Source organism: Dendropsophus ebraccatus, chromosome 2 (assembly GCF_027789765.1).
Source record: "Dendropsophus ebraccatus isolate aDenEbr1 chromosome 2, aDenEbr1.pat, whole genome shotgun sequence".
Lineage (NCBI taxonomy): Eukaryota > Metazoa > Chordata > Amphibia > Anura > Hylidae > Dendropsophus > Dendropsophus ebraccatus.
This window is the reverse complement of record NC_091455.1, coordinates 213,408,929-213,433,534: the sequence shown is the minus strand read 5'-3', so window position 1 is coordinate 213,433,534 and position 24,606 is coordinate 213,408,929. Positions and strand designations below refer to the sequence as shown.

Genomic DNA, 24,606 nt, shown 5'->3' with positions numbered 1-24,606 from the left:
GAAAGCAGCTGTGTTTTGCCTAATCCTGGATTATAGCACCTTTACAAATTTAGATCCTCTGGATTAGACAAGCCTCTTTCTACCGATTTGTTGTTTTTGCAACTTTCTTACATTGAATGAAGCTGAGCTGCAATACCACACACAACCAGAGCACAGAAGTGGCGCTGTGTTTACAGGAAAGTAGTCGTTTTTTCTAATCCTGGATAATCACCCCTTTAACTGAAAACTTGTTCTAGATTAAAAAACCTGCTCCCTTTCTTCCATAACCAATGCTGCACCTGTCAGTTATATGTTGCATTTTCAACTCTTCTGCAGTCAATGAAGTCATGCTGCAGTACCACACACTACCTGAGGACAGGCCTAGTGCTGTTTTTTTTTTTGTTTTGTTTTTGTTTTACTTAAAGGGCACTTCAGCAGGAAGAAGTGTATTCTCTCCAGTCTGACACAGTGCTCTCTGCTGCCACCTCTGTCCATGTCAGAAACTGTCCAGAGCAGGGGAGGTTTTCTATGGGAATTTGCTGCTGCTCTGGACAGTTCCTGACATGGACAGAGGTGGCAGCAGAGAGCACTGTGTCAGACTGGAGAGAAAACCCAACTTCCTGCAGGACATACAGCAGCTGATAAGTACTGGAAGACTAAAGATTTTTAAATAGAAGTAAATTACATATCTCTTTAACTTTCTGACACCAGCTGATTTGGAACAAAAATAAAAATCACCGGAGTGCCCCTTTAATATCCATAGATTTGGGATAAGTCTTGGGAGAGGAGGAGATATTTTTAGATTAGGAAACATAAAAAATTTATCACGTAAGTGAAATGAGTTTAATCTGTTCAGATGAGTGAAATCCAGGCCACGGACCGAGAGAAGATGCTGCTGGAGCAGCTGGAGACCATGCGGCAGACGTGTGCTGAAGCGACAGCCCGTGCTTGTCCCATGCAGGATAACAGCTCCCAGACGCCACAGGTACGGTCATGTCCGCATCCCCGGCTCCTGGACTCCCTCCATGTGTATTTTTCCTCTGAGTATCAGGTTATACTTGTAGCGTTCAGATAGCAGCGGGGGTGGAGACTGCTTGGTCTATGGTTACCGGAGCGTTGTCACCACAGCATGCTGACCGCACATTGTCTTCTCTCTACATGACTGACGGCTCCTTTAAGACTTTTTTTTTTTTGTGAAAGTTTTTATGACTTGTCGATCTGAGCGGCTGTAGATGGCGACTCCAGAATGACAGGATTCTTGTCTCTCTTCTCCTATTTACCTCTGCAAAAATTATCCCAGGATGAACGTCCGCTGCTGCAACCTGAGAGCCAAGAGCCAGGCTGGGAGTACGGACAAGGAGATGGAGAGAGGAAGGAGGAGGAGGAGGAAGAGGAGGAGAGCCCTGCGAGCGATGCTGGCAGTGACAGGTAATGCTCTATGAGCCGCGGCCCCCATGACATCAGATCAGGTCAGAGGTTGCTCCTCCTCCAGTTTGAGGGCAGCCCTACAGCTATTGCAAAACTACAACTCCCATCATCAGCCTTCGGCTGTCCAGGCATGATGGGAATTGTAGTTTTGCAACAGCTGGAGGCAGAAAGGTTTTCCCATCCCTCATATAATATATCAAAGTCCATATACACAGGCGCCAGGCCACCACTATTCACTATTACCTTCACGTGCACCTTTCCCGATGACGATCTGTCTTCCTGACACATGCAAATATGTGAGCGGACGACTTCTGTCAGACGTCAACCCTCCCCGACCTCCTTGCATCTATATGGAAGTAAAGATGGAGGTTTAGAGTTTACTGGATACAGGCACCTAAGTATACAGGTGTATATATAGCACAGTGATGGGTGTATATATATATAGTGATGGGACCCAGTGCAATCAGCAACCTTTGACATGTTTTAGAATCTGTGGAAATATAGGAGGTACTCTGGTAGAAAAAAAAATATCAAGTCAACTGTATGTCCTGCAGGAAGTGGTGTATTCTCTCCAGTCTGACACAGTGCTCTCTGCTGCCACCTCTGTCCATGTCAGGAACTGTCCAGAACAGCAGCAAATCCCCATAGAAACCTCTCCTGCTCTGGACAGTTCCTGACATGGACAGACTGTGTCAGACTGGAGAGAATACACCACTTCCTGCAGGACATACAGCAGTTGATAAGTACTGGAAGAGTGGAGATTTTGATATCGAAGTAATCAACAAATTTTTAGAATTTTCTGACACCAGTTGATTTGGAATTATTTTCCCTGCCGTAGTACCCCTTAAACTTGATATGACAATAACAATTTAACATACCCTACAAGAGTTCCTGAAGAAATATTGAGGCCTCGTACTGGACCGTCACGGAGATACTAAGACACTTTAGAAACTCTCTTTTGCAATGACAGAACATTCCACCCTGTGACTACTGTTACTCTAGAGAACCCTTTCCTCTATCGGTGATGGCTGCATTTTCCATTATATCCAACTGGTCTATTGCACAGTTCACACTATACCGCTGTGTTCTGTATATCTATAATAATGTGTGTGTGTGTGTATATATATATATATATATATATATATGTACATGTACATGAGTACTGTAGATGGCTGATGAAGGGAGTATGACTGTGGGATCAGAGTACTCACAGATACAGAAGTCTTCATAGACCATGTAGACCCAAAACAGGAGATTTTCTGTCCTAGACCTGCATGGTGGACCTGGTCCTTAGTATCCGCAGTGCCTTAGACGTTATATCTGCCCATATACACACAGGAGTATGGTGGAGTACAGGGACCTCACTAATCCCTATTGATTGCTATGAGGCATATATGATCCCTTCTCTAGGGCCAGGATGGGGAACCTGTGGCCCTCCAGCTGTTGCTAGACTACAACTCCCATCATGGTTGAACAGCCAAAGCTTTTAGCAGTCAGAGCGTGATGTAGTTTTCAGGTAGAGGAAGCCTGGACCCTGGAGGCACAGTATGACATCACAGCTACTTATCTATTTGGTATCTTTCTAGGAAAACCCTGAAGAGAACCAATAAGCACCTTCTGAGGATTCTGCATGAGGTTGTGAAGACGACGGGCGCGGTAGAGGAGACTATAGGGCGGCACGTGGTCAGCCTGCTGGACAAATCCGGAAGACGTCAGTCTACGTCCAAAGGGCTTGTGTGGAGCGCGGAGCCTGAACACCTGGATGCTGCGTCCCCCGCTGCCATCACTGTGACTGGTAAGGGGGATTACATTGCATGGTTACATGTATCAGGGCTGATCACTAGAGGGGAGCTAATCCTCGGCATGCCTGGGTCTGTCTGAAGCTAAAGAAGTTGAATGCTGCCTTATGGCTTCCTGGAAAACATGGAGACAGTCATGGGCCATAGACTGTATCCAGCAGAGCTCCCTAGGGCTACATCCAACTTCTGCAGCCACTGCTAACCAAACGCTGCATGTTTTGGTTTGGATGGACCCAAATATGCTCGAGGTACGCTCATCTCTACCGATCACCTATCTGTAGCATAGATGGTGAGTGTCTGTTGGTATCTCTGTGTGTGTGTATCGAGCGGTCGTGTGCACTCATCTCTAGGGATCAGCTATCTGTAGCATAGATGGTGAGTGTCTGTTGGTATCTCTGTGTGTGGATGGAGCGGTAGTGTGCACTCATCTCTAGGGATCACCTATCTGTAGCATAGATGGTGAGTGTCTGTTGGTATCTCTGTGTGTGGATGGAGCGGTAGTGTGCACTCATCTCTAGGGATCACCTATCTGTAGCACAGATGGTGAGTGTCTGTTGGTATCTCTGTGTGTGGATGGAGCGGTAGTGTGCACTCATCTCTAGGGATCACCTATCTGTAGCATAGATGGTGAGTGTCTGTTGGTATCTCTGTGTGTGGATGGAGCGGTAGTGTGCACTCATCTCTAGGGATCACCTATCTGTAGCATAGATGGTGAGTGTCTGTTGGTATCTCTGTGTGTGGATGGAGCGGTAGTGTGCACTCATCTCTAGGGATCACCTATCTGTAGCATAGATGGTGAGTGTCTGTTAGTGTCTCTCTGTGTGAATGGAGCGGTAGTGTGCACTCATCTCTAGGGATCACCTATCTGTAGCATAGATGGTGAGTGTCTGTTGGTATCTCTGTGTGTGGATGGAGCGGTAGTGTGCACTCATCTCTAGGGATCACCTATCTGTAGCATAGATGGTGAGTGTCTGTTGGTATCTCTGTGTGTGGATGGAGCGGTAGTGTGCACTCATCTCTAGGGATCACCTATCTGTAGCACAGATGGTGAGTGTCTGTTGGTGTCTGTGTGTGGATGGAGCGGTAGTCTGCACTCATCCCTATAGGACTGTAAAAGTGCTGTTCTTTCCGTCAGAGCAGAAGTGCACACGGTCCTCTCACACAGTGGGATGAGGGAACTTTAAAGCCGCCATCAGTGGGGGGTGAACCTTTACAGATACTTGTGCATAGGTGTTAGGTTGGAATCTTGGGATAACAACAGCAAAATCGCACGTTCCACCAATCAGGATTACTTGGGGGTGTACTGAGCATAGCCCGAACCAGTGCAGGATCAGCAGACAGCACCCCCAGACTCCCAGCTAACTCCTCTGCCAAGATATTAGAGTCCAGTCCTACACACTATGAGGACCCTGTTACTCGGGGCAATTACCTGGCCAATCACGCTGATTCAGGCAGATAGCGCCCCGTGTAATAAAGACAATGATCAACAAAGGACTCATCAGCTCATCCGCTTCCTTTTCCCGGCTCACCACAGCCACACTAAAGCCGTCTCTGCTGTGATTGGCTGTGATTGGATTGAATTGGACAGCTTGTCACTTCAGAGGAGTTTTAGAAGTGCTAGCGGGGCGGCTCATTATTTTCTATCTCTTATTATTTTCTAGTTTTTATTATATCTCTATATGCAGTAAGGGCTGAATGGACATCGCTAACTATATATATATATATATATATATATATATATATATATATATATATATATATATATATATATATATACACAGTATATATATATATATATATATATATATATATAATATAATACACTCACCGGCCACTTTATTAGGTACACCTGTCCAACTGCACGTTACCACTTAATTTTTAATCAGCCAATCACGTGGCGGCAACTCAGTGCATTTAGGCATGTAGACATGGTCAAGACAATCTCCTGCAGTTCAAACCGAGCATCAGTATGGGGAAGAAAGGTGATTTGGTGCCTTTGAACGTGGCATGGTTGTTGGTGCCAGAAGGGCTGGTCTGAGTATTTCAGAAACTGCTGATCTACTGGGATTTTCACGCACAACCATCTCTAGGGTTTACAGAGAATGGTCCGAAAAAGAAAAACCATCCAGTGAGCGGCAGTTCTGTGGGCGGAAATGCCTTGTTGATGCCAGAGGTCAGAGGAGAATGGGCAGACTGGTTCCAGCTGATAGAAAGGCAACAGTGACTCAAATAGCCAACCGTTACAACCAAGGTAGGCAGAAGAGCATCTCTGACCGCACAGTACGGCCAACTCTGAGGCAGATGGGCTACAGCAGCAGAAGACCACACCGGGTGCCACTCCGCTCAGCTAAGAACAGGAAACTGAGGCTACAATTTGCACAAGCTCATCGGAATTGGACAATAGAAGATTGGAAAAACGTTGCCTGGTCTGATGAGTCTCGATTTCTGCTTGAACATGACAATGAGGTCACTGTACTCCAATGGCCTCCACAGTCACCAGATCTCAATCCAATAGAGCATCTTTGGGATGTGGTGGAACGGGAGATTGGCATCATGGATGTGCAGCCGACAAATCTGCGGCAACTGTGTGATGTCATCATGTCACTATGGACCAAAATCTCTGAGGAAGCTTCCAGCACCTTGTTGTATCTATGCCACCAAGAATTGAGGCAGTTCTGAAGGCAAAAGGGGGTCCAACCCGTTACTAGCATGGTGTACCTAATAAAGTGGCCGGAGAGTGTATAATGGCTGCTCATTGTATAGAATCATAGGGAGGAGTTTAGTATTGTATTCACGCAGCTTTCTGTGTGTACATTTGTGACAGACTTTTTGCGTGAACATAACTTTGTCCACTCCTGGTTTTGGTTGCAAAATATTGCGTATGAACATTCTGCTGATTTGTGAGCGGATGTTTGTGCAGTCTCCCTCCAGCCCAGATCACACATACATGTATGCTATGTATGAGAGGTCAAACATCTCTTCATATACACAAACCGTGATCCATTCCCCCATGAGCGCTTCCTGGGCCGGTAAAGTCTCATCTCCTCTCTGATTGGTCCGTCCATGTGTGCTCCCTTCCCAGGATGCATTGCTGTATTCTGGCCGTGTGTAATATCCTCCCCATCCTCCATACTGGTGACTTTGTGTTATCTCTGGTCTTTGTTCCTGCCCCAGAGATATCCGTGACTAATTTGTCAGGGTCATTGCCAGGCAGTAAAGTTATCTTGTTTCGGCAGCGTTCTAAAATTCTTGGCGAGAAATCGCCTTATGAAAAAAACTCTCCATGAACTGTATTGTAAGGCGTTCAGCCAAGATTTGGCCCCTGGACGGGCATTAGGCGCCTAAACAACCTTTAACCCCCCTGGACGAGCATTAAAGGAGATCTCCAGGATTAGAAGAACATAACTATTTTTTTTTTTTTTTTTACCTAAAACAGCGCCCCTCTTGTCTTCATTTTGTGTGTGGGATTGCAGCTGAGTTCTAATACCACACACATCCTGAGGACAGGGGTGGCTCTATCTATCTATCTATTTGTCTATATATACACATATATAAAAATAAAAACAAGGATGGATCAGCGGTAACACACTTCCGATGCACAGTCCTCAAAAGGTTTGGCTCTTCACCCCAAATTATAATTATATGTATGCCTACCAATAAGGGCTTAATTTACCTGCAGCGCCATCACAGGAGACAGTGAGAATTACATGTTGCCCATTACCATCAGTGAATTGTTTGTGTAATGCGGGACAGGACGGGTCCTGAGTGTTCTCCTTTCTGAGTAACTTATTAGGCTCTGTTCACATTGACGTCACATGTTAATTTTTCACAGTGTTCTGATTAATCACAGATTTGTGACGTGTGATACAAACAGTACAATCACTTCCTCCTGTCCTCGCTGCCCCCCACACCTTCCTTACAGCTATCCTCTGTGTAATGTCTGCCATCTGCTGGTGGAAGGTGAGCATTACACGTGGGATGATCACAGCAGATAGCAGACAGGATTACAGACGTCAGCCCCCCCCCCCCCCCCCCCCATCATCCTTCTTTTTCCTCCAAACACAGTGGTGAGTAAAGTTGATACCAAAAAGTTGTATTTTGTTGTCTCATCTGCCCACATGACCTTCTCCCATGTCTCCTCGGGATCATCCAGGTGGTGATTGGTGACATCCCACGGGCCTGGCCATGTGCTTGTGTGAGCAGGGGGACCTTGTGTGTCCTGCAGGATTATAATCCATGACGGTGCAGTGTGTTACTGACAGTAATCTATGAGACTGTGGTCCCAGTTCTCCTCAGGTCAGTGACCAGGTTCTCCCATGTAGTTCTGGGACGATCATCCTTGCCCTATGATACCCCAAGATCTTCCATGGAGCCCCAGACGGAGGAAGAGTGACAGTCATCTTGTGGTTGTTCCATTTTCTAATAATTGCGCCAACAGTTATTTCCTTCTCAGCAAGCTTCTTGTCTGTTGTCCTGTAGCCCATCCCAGCCTTGTGCAGGTCTACAGTTCTGTCCTTGGTTTCCTTACACAGCTCTTTGGTTTTGGCCATCCAGGTAATGAGGGCAGAGTGGGAGGAGCTTCTTATAGAGACACTGACAGCTCTGTGAGAGGCAGACTTCCTGCTGGTCGGTCGGTGAATGGTGAATAATTCTCTATAAATCCTACAATGTGATTATCTGGAATGTTCTGTAGATTCTGTCTCTCACAGGTGACGTTACCGACCAGATATATTACCCCCTCTCCATTCTGTGTAGGTGGTCGGCAGCGGGCCAGAGACTTATTTTCCCCACTGTATATGTGTCACACTGTGTATATGAGTAAACGTATGTATGATGTATACGTGTCACATGCACATAGTTAAAGGGTTTGTTGATACCCACATTTCTTTTTCTTTCAAATCAGCTGGTGTCAGAAAGTTATACAAATTTGTAATTTAATTCTATTAAAAAAATCTCCTGCCTTGCAGTACTTATCAGCTGCTGTATGTCCTGCAGGAAGTGGTGTATTCTTTCCAGTCTGACACAGTGCTCTCTGCTGCCACCTCTGTCCATGTCAGGAACTGTCCAGAGCAGAAGAGGTTTTCTATTGGGATTATGCTGCTGCTCTGGACAGTTCCTGACATGGACAGAGGTGGCAGCAGAGAGCACTGTGTCAGACTGGAAAGAATACACCACTTTCTGCAGGACATGCAGCAGCTGACAAGTACTGGAAGGCAGGAGATTTTTTTTCAATAGAAATAAATTACAAATCTGTATAACTTCCTGATACCAGTTGATTTGAAGGATTTTTAACAAACATAAATTACAAATTTCTGGCACCAGTTGATTGGAAAAAAAAACATTTTGGTGAACAACCACTTTAATGTACGGTACAAATAAATGTTGCCAAATTGTTACCTAATGGTTTTCTCACCGGCACATGAGCGGCTAAGCGATGCGTGTTCTGTATCACCACTTAGGCAAGACGAGGCGTGTTTTATCCGCTCGGCAGGCACAGACACGCTCACATACCCCTCTCACTCTGGAAGGGTTTTTGGAGGGGGGGGGGGTTCGAGCAGCGGGGGATTTTTTTTACTCATCATGAAGACAAATGTTACAATAACTTTTGGAAAATGTAAAGGAGCCTCCAGGGATGACGGATACCAGTCTAGTTGCTGAATCCACTTTAACCAGTTCATGACCAGGATAGTTTCCCCGTTTATTTTATTATACCGTAACTAAAACCTAAAGGAGAACTCTCGGCAGGACCCTTATTTTTTCAATATGGCCGAGTAGGGTGTGGGTGAAAAGAAAAACATCCACTTACCCCTCCCCGGCTCCAGCACTGACGCCTGCATTCCGTCACTCCGATCCCTGGCGACTTCCTGGCAGTGAGAAGGGAGCTGAGCTGTGACCTGGCAGACTTGTTCAGCCATCCATGGCTTTAGCTGTGTCCCACCTCTGCCACTGGATGGCGGACTGGGTCTTCCACCTCCCAGGCCTTATTTAAAAAAGTACCCTGCTTGGAATTCCCCTTTAAAATGTACCCATCATGACACCCACTGCCGAGTTCCTCTCAGCGGTGAGCAATGAGACTGATGTTTAGCTGACTGACTGACTGAGTGTAGCCTTAGAGATAACAGCAGGAGGTTACACACCAGCTCACATAGTAGATGGTGGAAAACATACATGGAAGGAAAGAGAGGAGAGCAGATACAATGTGGTCTGCAGGGATGAATCATATAGACCTTGTATACAGAGGAAAACAGATACAAGGGGTCTGTATGGGAGAATCATATAAACTGTGTATAGAGAGGACAGCAGATACAAGGTGGTCTGCAGGGAAGAATCATAGACTGTGTATAGAGAGGAGAGCAGATACAAGGTGGTCTGCAGGGGAGAATCATATAGACTGTATAGAGAGGAGAGCAGATACAAGGTCGTCTGCAGGGAAGAATCATATAGACCTTGTATACAGAGGAGAACAGATACAAGGGGTCTGTATGGGAGAATCATATAAACTTGTGTATAGAGAGGACAGCAGATACAAGGTGATCTGCAGGGGAAAATTATATAGACTGTGTATAGAGAGGAGAGCAAATACAAGGTGGTCTGCAGGGCAGAATCATATAGACTGTATAGAGAGGAGAGCAGATACAAGGTGGTCTGCAGGGATGAATCATATAGACCTTGTATACAGAGGAGAGCAGATACAAGGTGGTCTGCAGGGGAGAATCATATAGACTGTATAGAGAGGAGAGCAGATACAAGGTGGTCTGCAGGGAAGAATCATATAGACTGTATAGAGAGGAGAGCAGATACAAGGTGGTCTGCAGGGGAGAATCATATAGACTGTATAGAGAGGAGAGCAGATACAAGGTGGTCTGCAGGGGAGAATCATATAGACTGTATAGAGAGGAGAGCATATACAAGGTGGTCTGCAGGGGAGAATCATATAGACTGTATAGAGAGGAGAGCAGATACAAGGTGGTCTGCAGGGGAGAATCATATAGACTGTATAGAGAGGAGAGCAGATACAAGGTGATCTGCAGGGGAGAATCATATAGACTGTATAGAGAGGAGAGCAGATACAAGGTGGTCTGCAGGGAAGAATCTTATAGACTGTATAGAGAGGAGAGCAGATACAAGGTCATCTGCAGGGAAGAATCATATAGACTGTATAGAGAGCACAGCAGATACAAGGTGGTTTGCAGGGGAGAATTATATAGACTGTGTATAGAGAGGAGAGCAGATACAAGGTGATCGATCGAGTCAATCCAAACCCGAACGTTCGGCATTTGATTAGCGGTGGCTGCTGAACTTGGATAAAGCCCTAAGGCTATGTGGAAATGATGGATATAGTCATTGGCTGTATCCTTGTTTTCGAGACAACCTTAGAGCTTTATCCAAGTTCAGCAGCACCAGCTAATCAAATACCGAAAGGTCGGGTTCGGATCAACTCGAACCCGAACCCGGTTCACCCATCTCTATTATAGAGCGAAAATAAAGCTACATAACAAGCGGTAGAAGCAAAAGTAAAAATAACTTTTTTTTTTTCATAAAGCCATGGAGAGAATGTTTTTTACACTATAATAAGTACGAAACAAGAATAAAAATTTTTTTTCAAGGTGTCCATAGTGTTTATGTGATCCCCATATGGTGCATTTTCCTTATTCACCACGTAGCTCTGTGTTATGGGAGAGAAGCCCTAGGTGTCAGTTTCACAGTGTACACTAGGTGGCGCTGTACTAACATGTGATTTCTAGATGGATAGTAACATCTTTACACACCTTCCTTTTGGTGACTTTTCTTCTTGCTGTCTTCCATCTGTTCGTCCTTTCTTTCTCTCTTTTTTCTATTTATCTATCTTTTTTTTTCTTGGTCTCTTTATCTTTAAGTGTGAACAGATCCATGTCTAGTAGTCGTCATATGGACTTTGTTCTTCTCTTTTCCAAATTCTGTATTTGTGACAAGGAAAGTGCACGACTCCTCCAAACCCTCACCCGCTGCTCCTCCAAACCCTCACCCGCTGCCCCTCCAAACCCTCACCCGCTGCCCCTCCAAACCCTCACCTGCTGCCCCTCCAAACCCTCACCTGCTGCCCCTCCAAACCCTCACCCGCTGCTCCTCCAAACCCTCACCCGCTGCCCCTCCAAACCCTCACCCGCTGCCCCTCCAAACCCTCACCCGCTGCCCCTCCAAACCCTCACCCGCTGCCCCTCCAAACCCTCACCCGCTGCCCCTCCAAACCCTCACCCGCTGCCCCTCCAAACCCTCACCCGCTGCTCCTCCAAACCCTCACCCGCTGCTCCTCCAAACCCTCACCCGCTGCTCCTCCAAACCCTCACCCGCTGCTCCTCCAAACCCTCACCCGCTGCTCCTCCAAACCCTCACCCGCTGCTCCTCCAAACCCTCACCCGCTGCTCCTCCAAACCCTCACCCGCTGCCCCTCCAAACCCTCACCCGCTGCTCCTCCAAACCCTCACCCGCTGCTCCTCCAAACCCTCACCCGCTGCTCCTCCAAACCCGCACCCGCTTCTCCTCCAAACCCGCACCCGCTTCTCCTCCAAACCCGCACCCGCTGCTCCTCCAAACCCGCACCCGCTGCTCCTCCAAACCCGCACCCGCTGCTCCTCCAAACCCGCACCCGCTGCTCCTCCAAACCCGCACCCGCTGCTCCTCCAAACCCGCACCCGCTGCTCCTCCAAACCCTCACCCGCTGCTCCTCCAAACCCGCACCCGCTGCTCCTCCAAACCCTCACCCGCTGCAGAGGTTCTGTGTTCTCTACCCAGTAGTAATAGCAGTCCAGTGCCCCCTCATTTCGCCCAGTAGTAGTAGTAGCAGTCCGGTGCCCCCTCACTTCCTCCAGTAGTAGTAGTAGTAGTAGCAGTCCGGTTCTCCCTCACTTCCCACAGTAGTAGTAGCAGTCCGGTGCCCCCTCATTTCGCCCAGTAGTAGTAGCAGCAGTCCGGTGCCCCCTCACTTCCTCCAGTAGTAGTAGTAGTAGTAGTAGCAGCAGTCCGGTGCCCCCTCATTTCGCCCAGTAGTAGTAGTAGCAGTCCGGTGCCCCTTCACTTCCCCCAGTAGTAGTAGCAGTCCGGTTCTCACTCACTTCCCCCAGTAGTAATAGCAGTCCGGTTCTCCCTCACTTCCCCCCCAGTAGTAATAGCAGTCCGGTTCTCACTCACCTCCCCCCAGTAGTAATAGCAGTCCGGTTCTCACTCACCTCCCCCCAGTAGTAGTAGCAGTCTGGTGCCACCTCACTTCCCCCCCAGTAGTAATAGCAGTCCGGTTCTCCCTCACTTTCCCCCAATAGTAATAGCAGTCCGGTTCTCCCTCACTTTCCCCCAATAGTAATAGCAGTCCGGTTCTCCCTCACTTTCCCCCAGTAGTAATAGCAGTCCGGTTCTCCCTCACTTTCCCCCAATAGTAATAGCAGTCCGGTTCTCCCTCACTTTCCCCCAGTAGTAATAGCAGTCCGGTTCTCCCTCACTTCCCCCCAGTAGTAATAGCAGTCCGGTTCTCCCTCACTTCCCCCCCAGTAGTAGTAGCAGTCCGGTTCTCCCTCACTTCCCACAGTAGTAGTAGCAGTCCGGTGCCCCTTACTTCCCACAGTAGTAGTAGCAGTCCGGTGCCCCTCACTTCCCCCAGTAGTAGTAGTATCAGACACCCCTTGCCTTTATACTATACACTCTAGTGGCGCCCTCTAGTGGCCGGCAGTTGCTATCAGTGATCATCCTATCACAGTGGGGCGGAATTATGGCGCAATATGTGGCACAATATCAGACAATTACTTGTTGACAATTTGCCAAAAATCTAAATGTTTGGTTAATGTTTCTATCATGTAAAGCTCCATATGTAGAGACGGCAGGAATACCAAGACATATGCTGCAAGTATATCCATCTATCCAGCTGGCGCTCCACCTCACCGGCCGTATGGATACCAAGAAGCAGCAGATGTACAGAGCGCCGCGTGATTCATCAGACTATTCTTATCCTCACATTTATATGTTTCTCTGAAATTCATTATAACAAATAAGTTACACTCCCTACATTACTTCAGACCTGACCCAATTTGTCTGGAGTCTTCTCATGTTAAACATCTCTTTAAAATCAGCTGGTGTCAGAGATTTGTAATTTACTTTTATTAAAAATTCTACAGTCTTCCAGTACTTATCCGCTGCTGTATGTCCTGCAGGAAGTGGTGTATTCTCTCCAGTCTGACACAGTGCTCTCTGCTGCCACCTTTGTCCATGTCAGGAACTGTCCAGAGCAGCAGCAAACCCCCATAGAAAACCTCTCCTGCTCTGGACAGTTCCTGACATGGACAGAGGTGGCAGCAGAGAGCACTGTGTCAGACTGGAGAGAATACACCACTTCCTGCAGGACATACAGCAGCTGATATGTACTGGAAGATTGGAGATTTCTTATTACAAGTAAATTAGAAATCTTTGGCACTTTCTGGCACCAGTTGTTTTGAAAGAATACATTTTTGGGTGAACCCCCCCTTTAACTTAGAGAGATTTCAGATTAATGATGAGAATTTTTCTTTTCTTCCGTAGCCGGTCCTGGTGGCGGTGACGCCGGTGCTGGTATAGAAGGTGCCGGTATTTGGACCACAGCGGCAGCGGCCGAGGAGGAGCTGGATGTCCCCCTGCAGCTGACAGAAGAAGGATTGTCTGGGACAGATCTAAGTCCTGAGGATGAAGCTCAGATACTCAACATCAGCATCAGACTCCAGGCTGCGGTGGAGAAACTTCTGGAGGCCATAAATGATACCAGCAACCAGGTACGGCACAGCGTATGGACCAAAATGGTGGCATTATAATATATAAGCCCTCATACATCTGTCATTGGGAAAATTAAAGGGGTATTCCACTCAAACCTAACTTTTGATATGTTGCTGCCTATGGTGAGACTAACAATTCCTTCCATACTTTTTATTATCTATTCAGTCTCCTTCCCCCAGTTCTCAGCTGCTGCTTTCGCCTGAAGATGCAAATATCTGTGTGTGAGCTTTTCTCTCTGCCCCCCCCTCCTCCCTTCTGAGACTGCTGATGTAAACAAGTCCCTGTCAGGCTTTATCTGCAACATTGTAGCCTCTTTGTAATGCTGGGAGGGTTATTCTGAGATCAAGTAATTAATGAACTCACTGTGATTATTCCCCCCACCATTACTAAGAAGCTACAATGTTGCAGATAAAGCCTGCTAGGGGCTTGTTTACATCAGCAGTCTCAGAAGGGAGGGGGAGACAGAGAGAAAAGCTCACACACAGATTTTTGTGTCTTCAGCAGAAAGCAGCAGCTGAGAACTGGGGGAAGGAGACTGAATAGATAATAACAAGTATGGAAGGAATTGTTAGCCTCACCATGGGCAGCAACATATCAGAAGTTATGTTTGAGCGGAGTACCCCTTTAAAAGCTACATTTTTCCTAATTTTCATTGCAGCTTTCCACTAGTTTTAGTAATTTCCTGCATTTATTCAGCCAGTAGTTAGAGTATATGGAATCTCTTGCCATTCTGCTCCGGTGAATGTTACAGCGCGGATGACTTCCCTCATTCCATGGCTCATTACACTTCTGGGAATCTCACCAGATTTACACCATAGCAGATTTATCTTATGAAGTGCGGGCAGGAGAGGATAAGGCATCAGTACATGTCGGCTTAGGATTGTGGAGATGTAGCAGAGCTGGTTTTGCTGTTGCACTGGTTGCTTTTTGCATTGTGGTAACCTGTACATGAAGTCTGGAGACTTGGCGTCACTCCGCATGTTGGCTGCCTTTAGGGTCTGTTCACATGCTGCTGATTAGTTCCAGTGTTTCCGCACCAAGGAAAAAAAAATACATCAATGTATATACAGTCAATCCGCAGAGTCTGAACATTTCATTACTACTCCGGCGAAAGTCTTTTTCTTTCAAATCAATTGGTGTCAGAAAGTTATACAGATTTGCTATTTACTTCTATATAAAAATCTCCAGTCTTCCAATACTTATCAGCTGCTGAATGCCCCACAGGAAGTGGTGTATTCTCTCCAGTCTGACACAGTGCCCTTTGCTGCCGCCCCCAACCTGAGGATAGGGGGGTGGTGCTGTGTCTGAACCTGGAGAACCCCCTTAACTTCCATCACATCTGGATTTTTATTTTGTGTTGTTACCATCTAATTATTACCCCTTTAAGCAGGGAGGTGCATGTTTATCCTGCACTGATACATTGTTGCAGACTATCAATACAGGAGATATGTATGCTATCATAGTGTTTAGCTCAAAGAGCATTGTCTACACTGGATACAGCTGAGAGCAGGACTAGCTATGTACAATGTATCAGTCTGGAGCTCACAGAGCATTGTCTACACTGGATACAGCTGAGAGCAGGACTAGCTATGTACAATGTATCAGTCTGGAGCTCACAGAGCATTGTCTACACTGGATACAGCTGAGAGCAGGACTAGCTATGTACAATGTGTCAGTCTAGAGCTCACAGAGCATTGTCTACACTGGATACAGCTGAGAGCAGGACTAGCTATGTACAATGTATCAGTCTGGAGCTCACAGAGCATTGTCTACACTGGATACAGCTGAGAGCAGGACTAGCTATGTACAATGTATCAGTCTGGAGCTCACAGAGCATTGTCTACACTGGATACAGCTGGGAGCAGGACTAGCTATGTACAATGTATCAGTCTGGAGCTCACAGACAGGCAATGTTACTCAATAGACTTAGATACACCAGCTCTGTAAATAGTATCACACAGTAAAGGCTTAGATGCACCAGCTCTGTACACATTCTTACACAGTAAAGGCTTAGATACACCAGCTGTGTAAACAGTATTACAATAATAAGGTTAGATACACCAGCCCAGCAGACAGTGTTAGCTGATAGACTTAGATACACTAGCTCTGTACACAGTATCACACAGTATAACTATAGGCTCAGATACACCAGCTCTGTGTACAGTATCATACATAACAAGGTTAGATACACCAGTAAGATTTATTGTGAACGTGTATTGATGATGTCCAGTATTGGTCTGCAGCCTGTGCCTGCATGTCGGCATGCTGGGAGTTGTAGTCATGCGACAGCTTGAGCACCACAGCTTACAGAGCACTGACCTGAAGGTTATAGGATGTGGAATGTGTAGCGTGTCTGCTATGTATACACCTGAGATGATAATGTGACAGGTATCTCCATGGAAGAAATCCACAGCTGACTCTCAGGTTTCATCGCGTCCGATCAGGGATCCTCCCCATTGTCATCAATGGCGCCAGCGCTCACACATGCAGCAGCAGATAAAGTAACAGAAGTGTCATCATGTGATCGAACTATGTGCAACAACTTTAAATCCAAATGAACAGGATTGTGTGAGCCCCACGTCCCATACATCGAAGTCAGATTGTCATCAGAGTCCATACAGATTCCGGTACGGACATCCGGGTCCGACCTGATGTGTGTGAACATGGACTCTTCATATAACTCGTAATAGTGGGCAACCCCTTTAAAGGGGGTTTCCAGGTTTAGAAAAACAAGTCCGCTATCTTCTGGAATACAATTGTGTCCAGCACCTTTCCTGTCCTCAGGCTGGGGGGGGGGGAGGCGCGGGGTTGCATCTCAGTTCCCTTAAAGTGAATGGAACTGAATTGTAATACCTCACACAGCCTGAGGACGGGGGTCGCACTGTTTTTGCAAGAAAGTAGCTGTGTTTTCTTCTAATCCTGAATAACCCATTTAAAGGGGTTATCCAACACTACAAAAACATGTCCGCCTTCTTTCACAGCACCGCTCTTGTCTTCAGGTCAGGTGCGGTTTGCAATTAAGGTGCGGTTACAAAACCTGCAGCCGACCTGGAGACAAGAGCGAACATCGTTGGTTCGGTGCTGACACCAAATTAATCGTTAATCATTTGTTCACTAATCGGTCAGTGTCATTCCACAGTCGTTGACTAAGTGGTCAGTGTAATTCCACAATCAAATGATGGAAACGGCTGTGTTAACGATCAGCGAGGATAGGACGAGTGCAAGACCCTAAGATGCCCGGTCCGGACTCCTATAAATAGAGAGAATTTTTAGTCTTGGACGGGCCGTAGACTTCCTGATCGCGACCATAGTGACATGTCTGCCATCATCACATGCAATGTATTATTCTATCCTCTGCGTTGTATAAGGTGCATTAGAGGCGTTGCGATGCAGACAGTGTTTCTGGGTGTATTATTATTACAGGAAACGCCTGGGGTCCGTTGTGAGGCAGACTGGTATTCTGAGTGTATTATTATTAGAGATGCGTTAGAGGTGACAGCTGGGTCAGTTGCGATGCAGACAGGTATTCTGGGTATATTATTATTATTATTAGAGGGGACAGTTTGGGTCCGTTGCGTTGCAGTCAGGTATTCTGGGTGTATTGTTATGAGAGGTGAGGGTTTGGGTCCGTTGCGATGCAGACAGGTATTCTGGGTGTATTATTATTAGAGGTGACAGCTGGGTGCGTTGCGATGCAGACAGGGTTTCTGGGTGTATTATTATTACAGGAAACGGCTGGGGTCCGTTGCGTTGTGAGGCAGACTGGTATTCTGAGTGTATTATTATTAGAGGTGCGTTAGAGGTGGGTCCTTTGCCATGCAGACAGGTATTCTGGGTGTATTTTTAGAGGTGACTGTCTGGGTCCGTTGCTTTTCAGTCAGGTATTCTGGGTATATTATTATTAGAGGGGATGGTTTGGGTCCGTTATGTTACGATGCAGTCAGGTATTCTGAGTGTATTACTATTAGAGGGAACGGTTTGGGTCCGTTGTGTTGCAGTCAGGTATTCTGGGTGTATTATTATTAGGGGAAACGGCTGGGGTCCGTTGCGTTGCGAGGCAGACTGGTATTCTGAGTGTATTATTATTAGAGGTGTCAGCTGGGTCCGTTGCGATGCAGACATGTATTCTGGGTTTATTATTATTAGAGGTGTCAGCTGGGTCCGTTGCGATGCAGACATGTATTCTGGGTTTATTATTATTAGAGGTGACGGTTTGGGTCCGTTGCGTTGCAATGCAGACAGGTATTCTGAGTGTATTATTATTATTAGAGGTGATGGCTGGGTCCGTTGCGATGCAGACAGGTATTCTGAGTGTATTATTATTATTAGAGGTGATGGCTGGGTCCGTTGCGTTGCAGTCAGGTATTCTGGGTGTATTATTATTATTAGAGGTGATGGCTGGGTCTGTTGCGTTGCAGTCGGGTATTCTGGGTGTATTATTATTAGCGGTGTGTTAGAGGTGACTGTTTTGGTCCGTTGCGTTGCAATGCAGACAGGTATTCTGAGTGTATTATTATTATAATTGTTATTATTAGAGGGGACATCTGGGGTCTGTTGCGATGCAGTCAGGTATACTGGGTGTATTATTATTATTATTAGAGGTGACGGTTTGGGTCCGTTATGTTACGATGCAGTCAGGTATTCTGAGTGTATTATTTTTATTATTGTTATTATTATTATTAGAGGTGGCGGCTGGGTCCGTTGCGATGCTGTCAGGTATTCTGAGTGTATTATTATTATCATTATTATTATTAGAGGGGACGTCTGGGGTCTGTTGCGATGCAGTCAGGTATTCTGGGTGTATTATTATTATTAGAGGGGACGGTTTGGGTCCGTTGTGTTGCGTTGCAGTCAGGTATTTTGGGTGTATTATTATTATTAGAGGTGACGGCTGGGTCCGTTGCGATGCAGTCAGGTATTCTGAGTGTATTATTACTATTATTGCGGCCTGGGGCTGGATCTGTTGCATAGTTGCGTGCCCCTGCGGTCAGTAAGGAGTTAATCTTTACCTGCCTGGAGGTATCAGGCCACTCCCTCCGCCTGTGTCTCTTTCACACGGAAGGCAGGGAGCGAAACAATTTTTGCTCTGTGGGAGGCAACAGATTTGTCATGCAGGACTGAAGACGTTCCGGATATCGCAGAAGGAGAATTGGTACTTGTGGCAGCGGCCGGTCCCTTCCCCTGGGTTACCATGAGGACGGTCCGCCGGTGACAGCCTGCTCCGGATTCAGTCCTTACACTCAGGACTCTTAGTACCTGCTGCTTTGCATGATGTGGCTGGAGCTCACATCTTCCCTCCTTTGCAAACGTGGAGTCTTCCAGAGCCGGCGGATCATGTGGCCCATTTAGAGGTGATGTTTCCTGCCCGTGGTTCCTCTGACAGGTGGGCGCTCCGCCATGTTCTGCCGGGGTCTTCATGATGGAACTATAAGGCACTTACAACTTTTCTAGAAGCGCACCCTATCATCCCCAATGGATTCCCACAAATCCTTGTGGTCATCGGACATTCTCAGCGGCCTCTGGCCCAATGGCAAAGAAGAAGACGTCTACGAGGTGGAGTCCATGGTCCCGTTACCGGACCCCTACCCTTTCACTGCAGAGTTGCACGACAGAAACGCCATAGTGGTCAATACATCCATCTCCCACATCAACCACAAGAGGAACGGCCACATATTAAAAGTAGTCTCCAAAATCTCTCTGCCCACCCCACCCTACAGTGTGAGTATACAGTATATGCAGTGGCTTTCCTTTGGGTTAGTCCACCCCTTTTATCTACTTTGCACAACTTTCTGGGAATTGTAGTTCCTCAGCTGGAGACCCATTGACTTGCATGACATGACCTGCATAGTGAGTGTGTGGTCAGCTGCTTCATAAGAATGTACTGACGGAGGATGTCAGGTGGCGGGAGGTGCGGAGTGGAGAATGTCAGGTGGCGAGTGGTGCGGAGTGACTGGCTGTCTAAGGGAATCTCCTCTCTCAATACTGACAACTTGTTGATTTGGCTTTAAATGGAGCAGAACAAAACATGGCGGCTCTGTAGGCGATGTGTCTGCCCATCTCACCTTACTATGGGGTTTGGTTTCATTGCTGCACATTGTGATCACTGGTTCAGTACTGGTGTGATAGGGTCGGGGGGCTGTGTCTGTACTCCGTTTTCCTATAGGTGGGCGTCGTATGTCTCAGCTGTGCGGTCAGGTATGATGCGATGGGTCAGGATGCAGAGCTGAGTGATCAGGGACTGATCAGTAGTTATGGGACTTACACTAAGGAGATGCTCATAGCAGCGTGCCCTGTATCACTTAGATAATATACAAGCAGGCCTACATATATACATTACAGGAAATCATATGTATCCTACATTTACTTGTACACTTTCACTTGCATATACGTTATATTACATTACATTTACTGCACTTGCCTAACCTGCCTGCATACATATATTACAAGTGTTTAGCCCACAGGTGTACATGCACATACTACTTAAAGGGATTATCCAGAATTAGAAAAACTTGTGCTCGGTTCATGTGTCACATTTCATGTGTTTCTTTGATGGGAAGGGGGGGTTGGGTTGGGCACAGTTTTTTGAAGAAAGCCGCTATGTTTTTCTAATCCTGGATAACTCCTTTAAATACATTTCCACTTACACAATATCTGTATTGCATTTTCTTGCATACTCACTTCTCTATGTATTAGGTATTAGCTTAGGTATAGTGCATAGAGTATATATACTGCCTGTGCATACTTGAGAGATGCGCATATATATATATATATATATATATATATATGTATATGTGTGTGTGTGTGTGTGTAAAATATATATAGTGCACTTACATATACTATAGCAAGGCACACATATACTGGCATAATGTACTTTCCCACATGCATATACACATATACCCCATCTATATACATTTGCTTCTACATTCACCTGTATTTCTCCTACCCCATTCTGCTTGGTCCTTTCACCATTCACAGACATATCTCCATTCCTCTATGATGTCGCACGAGCCAGAAATTCCTAAACAGCACAAACATTTGTTTATTAAAGGGGTTCTCCAGGGGTTCTTCCAGAAACAGCGCCCCTCCTGTCCTCGGGTTGGGTGAGGGGGTTTTGAAGCTTAGTTCCATTTACATGAATGGAGTTTAATTGTAATACCGCACACAACCTGAAGACAGAGGTGGCGCTGTTTTTGCAAGAAAGAAACTGTTTTTTTTATTAATAATCCTAGATAACTTCTAAAGTATAATATAGTTGTTTTCTATTTGCCTCAGAGAGTGTGAGGGGGTTTTCCCATGAAGGTGTCCCGACATGTCACCAGGATACTGAGTGGGAGGGAAAACTGGGGATTTCCTTTAGTGTTGTTGAGGCCACCAGTTTGTACACTGGTTGTAGCCTTGTGGTTTGACATGTGGGGGGCGCTCTCTTCAACCCCCGGGGTTATACAATGGATGTCTATTGGGACTGGTGACACAGCTGTCAGTGCAGAACTCTCAGCTTTCTAAATCCTCTTATTTTAACTTAAACCATCAGCAGGTTGGAAGCCTCTATCCTGCTGATAATCCGCTATAGTGCTCGGGGCGCTGAGGATGTGGGGATGTTTATTACCTTCATCCCTCTCTGCGCTGTTTTTGGGAACTTTGTAGTCTATTAGATATGTAAATAAGGCGGCTTGGTGCACCGTGTGCTGACCTCAGGGTGACATCACCTTAATAACCGGGCCCTGTAATACGCATATCCTTATGGTCGGAGACTTCCAGGAACACTAGATATTTTCCAGGTAATGAAGATAATAGGTGACAATGAGCGGCTGAAGCTTGTGATGTCCTGTGATTCATAGGAGCCCGGGATTATTCTCTTACCCACTTCTTTCTACAACTGGATATAGGAAAACCCCACTATTAGCAGTACCATCAGGTCAGGTGTATCCTCTGTATAAAGATTCATAGGGTTCTGCTGAAAGTACAATCATCAGAGGCCATTACACTTCTGGGATCTCTGCGATCGGCTGACAGAAAGTGCTTCATTCTCCTACAGCACCCCCACAGGTGGGATAGAGTATTACATGGGAGCTATGGAAATCTGATTTCCCTAATAGACTTCCATTTTAAAAAAAAAACAAAAAAAAACAGAGGCATGTGACGCACAATTTTTTTTTTGTTTTTCCATGGGCGTCACATACTCTGTGGTACAGGTACATCAGCTCCACCATGTTTGGCTGTACCTCAGTCTTATCATGGTATGCTCAGTACAATAAAGTCCCTACCTGTGTCTCATTGTATCTGTACACCATGAAAGGTGGACGTCAGAAAGACAAAAGAAATGACGATCGTGATCCCTGAGGAGGATCAGCACCAGGAGATATTTTGGGGAATCCAAGTCTATTACAGAATTATTTTTATGTGTATACAGCAATAGGAGGCAGGTTGTGGGAGTCAGACATCCCCTCTCCTGCTCTGGACAGTTCCTGACATGGACAGAGGTGGCAGCAGAGAGCACTGTGTCAGACTGGAAAGAATACACCACTTCCTGCACTACATACAGCAGCTGATAAGTACTGGAAGACTGGAGAATAGAAGTAAATCACAAATCTCTGGCACTTTCTAGCACCAGTTGATTTGAAAGAATTTTTTTTTGTGAACAACCCATTTAAAGGGCCGTTGTTTGTATGTAGTGCTGTGTAACATCATCCATCTGGGTGGGGTCTAACATCGTGACATTACTTGTTACCTGTGTAGGCGTCTTCTATATTTGTGGATTACTTGATGTACAGTGTATCATACATGACCCAACTATACAGTTACGGGTAACAGCTCAGAAATGCTATAAATAGCGGCCACTCGCAGGGTAAACACCCACTAAAAAGAGACTGTTTCACATAACTACTATAACAGTTTTCATGCACCGTTGGTTTTTGCTCTGTTTATGGGAATTGTGTCAAAAATGTTCAAAAAATTTTTTTTCCTAAAAATAACTCTGTGTTCCTGGTTTGTACTGCCAGCAGCATTGTGTAATTTAGTAATGCTAGATGCAAGGTTGCTCAACTTCAGGTAAAGTCCACTCATGGTGTCAGTGTTCAGGTGTGATCGCTGTTAACCTGGATATCCCACATCACGTCTTCTCTTATTACAGGCTCCGTACTCTACCAGTACATTACACTGCACCCATAGACTAATATGGGCCCATACTGCACCAGTACATTATACTGCACCCATAGACTGATATGGGCCCATACTGTACCAGTACATTATACAGCACCCATAGACTGATATTGGCCCATACTGTACCAGTACATTATACTGCACCCATAGACTGATATTGGCCCATACTGTACCAGTACATTATACTGCACCCATAGACTGATATGGGCCCATACTGTACCAATCTGTTATACTGCACCCATAGACTTATATGGCCCCATACTGTACCAGTACATTTATACTGCACCCATAGACTGATATTGGCCCATACTGTACCAGTACATTATACTGCACCCATAGACTGATATTGGCCCATACTGTACCAGTACATTATACTGCACCCATAGACTGATATGGGCCCATACTGTACCAGTACATTATACTGCACCCATAGACTGATATGGGCCCATACTGTACCAATATGTTATACTGCACCCATAGACTGATATGGGCCCATACTGTACCAGTACATTATACTGCACCCATAGACTGATATGGGCTCATACTGTACCAGTACATTATACTGCACCCATAGACTGATATGGGCTCATACTGTACCAGTACTTTATACTGCACCCATAGACTGATATGGGCCCATACTGTACCAGTACATTATACTGCACCCATAGACTGATATGGGCTCATACTGTACCAGTACTTTATACTGCACCCATAGACTGATATGGGCTCATACTGTACCAATCTGTTATACTGCACCCATAGACTGATATGGGCCCATACTGTACCAATCTGTTATACTGCACCCATAGACTTATATGGCCCCATACTGTACCAGTACATTTATACTGCACCCATAGACTGATATGGGCCCATACTGTACTAGTACATTATACAGCACCCATAGACTGATATTGGCCCATACTGTACCAGTACATTATACTGCACCCATAGACTGATATTGGCCCATACTGTACCAGTACATTATACTGCACCCATAGACTGATATGGGCCCATACTGTACCAGTACATTATACTGCACCCATAGACTGATATGGGCCCATACTGTACCAATATGTTATACTGCACCCATAGACTGATATGGGCCCATACTGTACCAGTACATTATACTGCACCCATAGACTGATATGGGCTCATACTGTACCAGTACATTATACTGCACCCATAGACTGATATGGGCTCATACTGTACCAGTACTTTATACTGCACCCATAGACTGATATGGGCCCATACTGTACCAGTACATTATACTGCACCCATAGACTGATATGGGCTCATACTGTACCAGTACTTTATACTGCACCCATAGACTGATATGGGCTCATACTGTACCAATCTGTTATACTGCACCCATAGACTGATATGGGCCCATACTGTACCAATCTGTTATACTGCACCCATAGACTTATATGGCCCCATACTGTACCAGTACATTTATACTGCACCCATAGAC

The 24,606-nt window shown here is 46.0% G+C and overlaps 1 protein-coding gene across 6 annotated transcripts in view; it reads left to right on the top strand.

Annotated features, from left to right (window-relative positions):
- The window catches only part of AKAP9 (A-kinase anchoring protein 9), a 161,265-nt gene that overhangs the window by 76,635 nt on the left and 60,024 nt on the right, over positions 1 to 24,606 (top strand). For all 6 annotated transcript variants that reach the window (XM_069959453.1, XM_069959451.1, XM_069959452.1 and 3 more), the window contains 4 exons: positions 836 to 964; positions 1,280 to 1,407; positions 2,994 to 3,202; positions 13,749 to 13,975. In XM_069959453.1, coding sequence (XP_069815554.1) covers positions 836 to 964; positions 1,280 to 1,407; positions 2,994 to 3,202; positions 13,749 to 13,975 — 693 coding nt within the window. The remainder of the gene's footprint in view (positions 1 to 835; positions 965 to 1,279; positions 1,408 to 2,993; positions 3,203 to 13,748; positions 13,976 to 24,606) is intronic.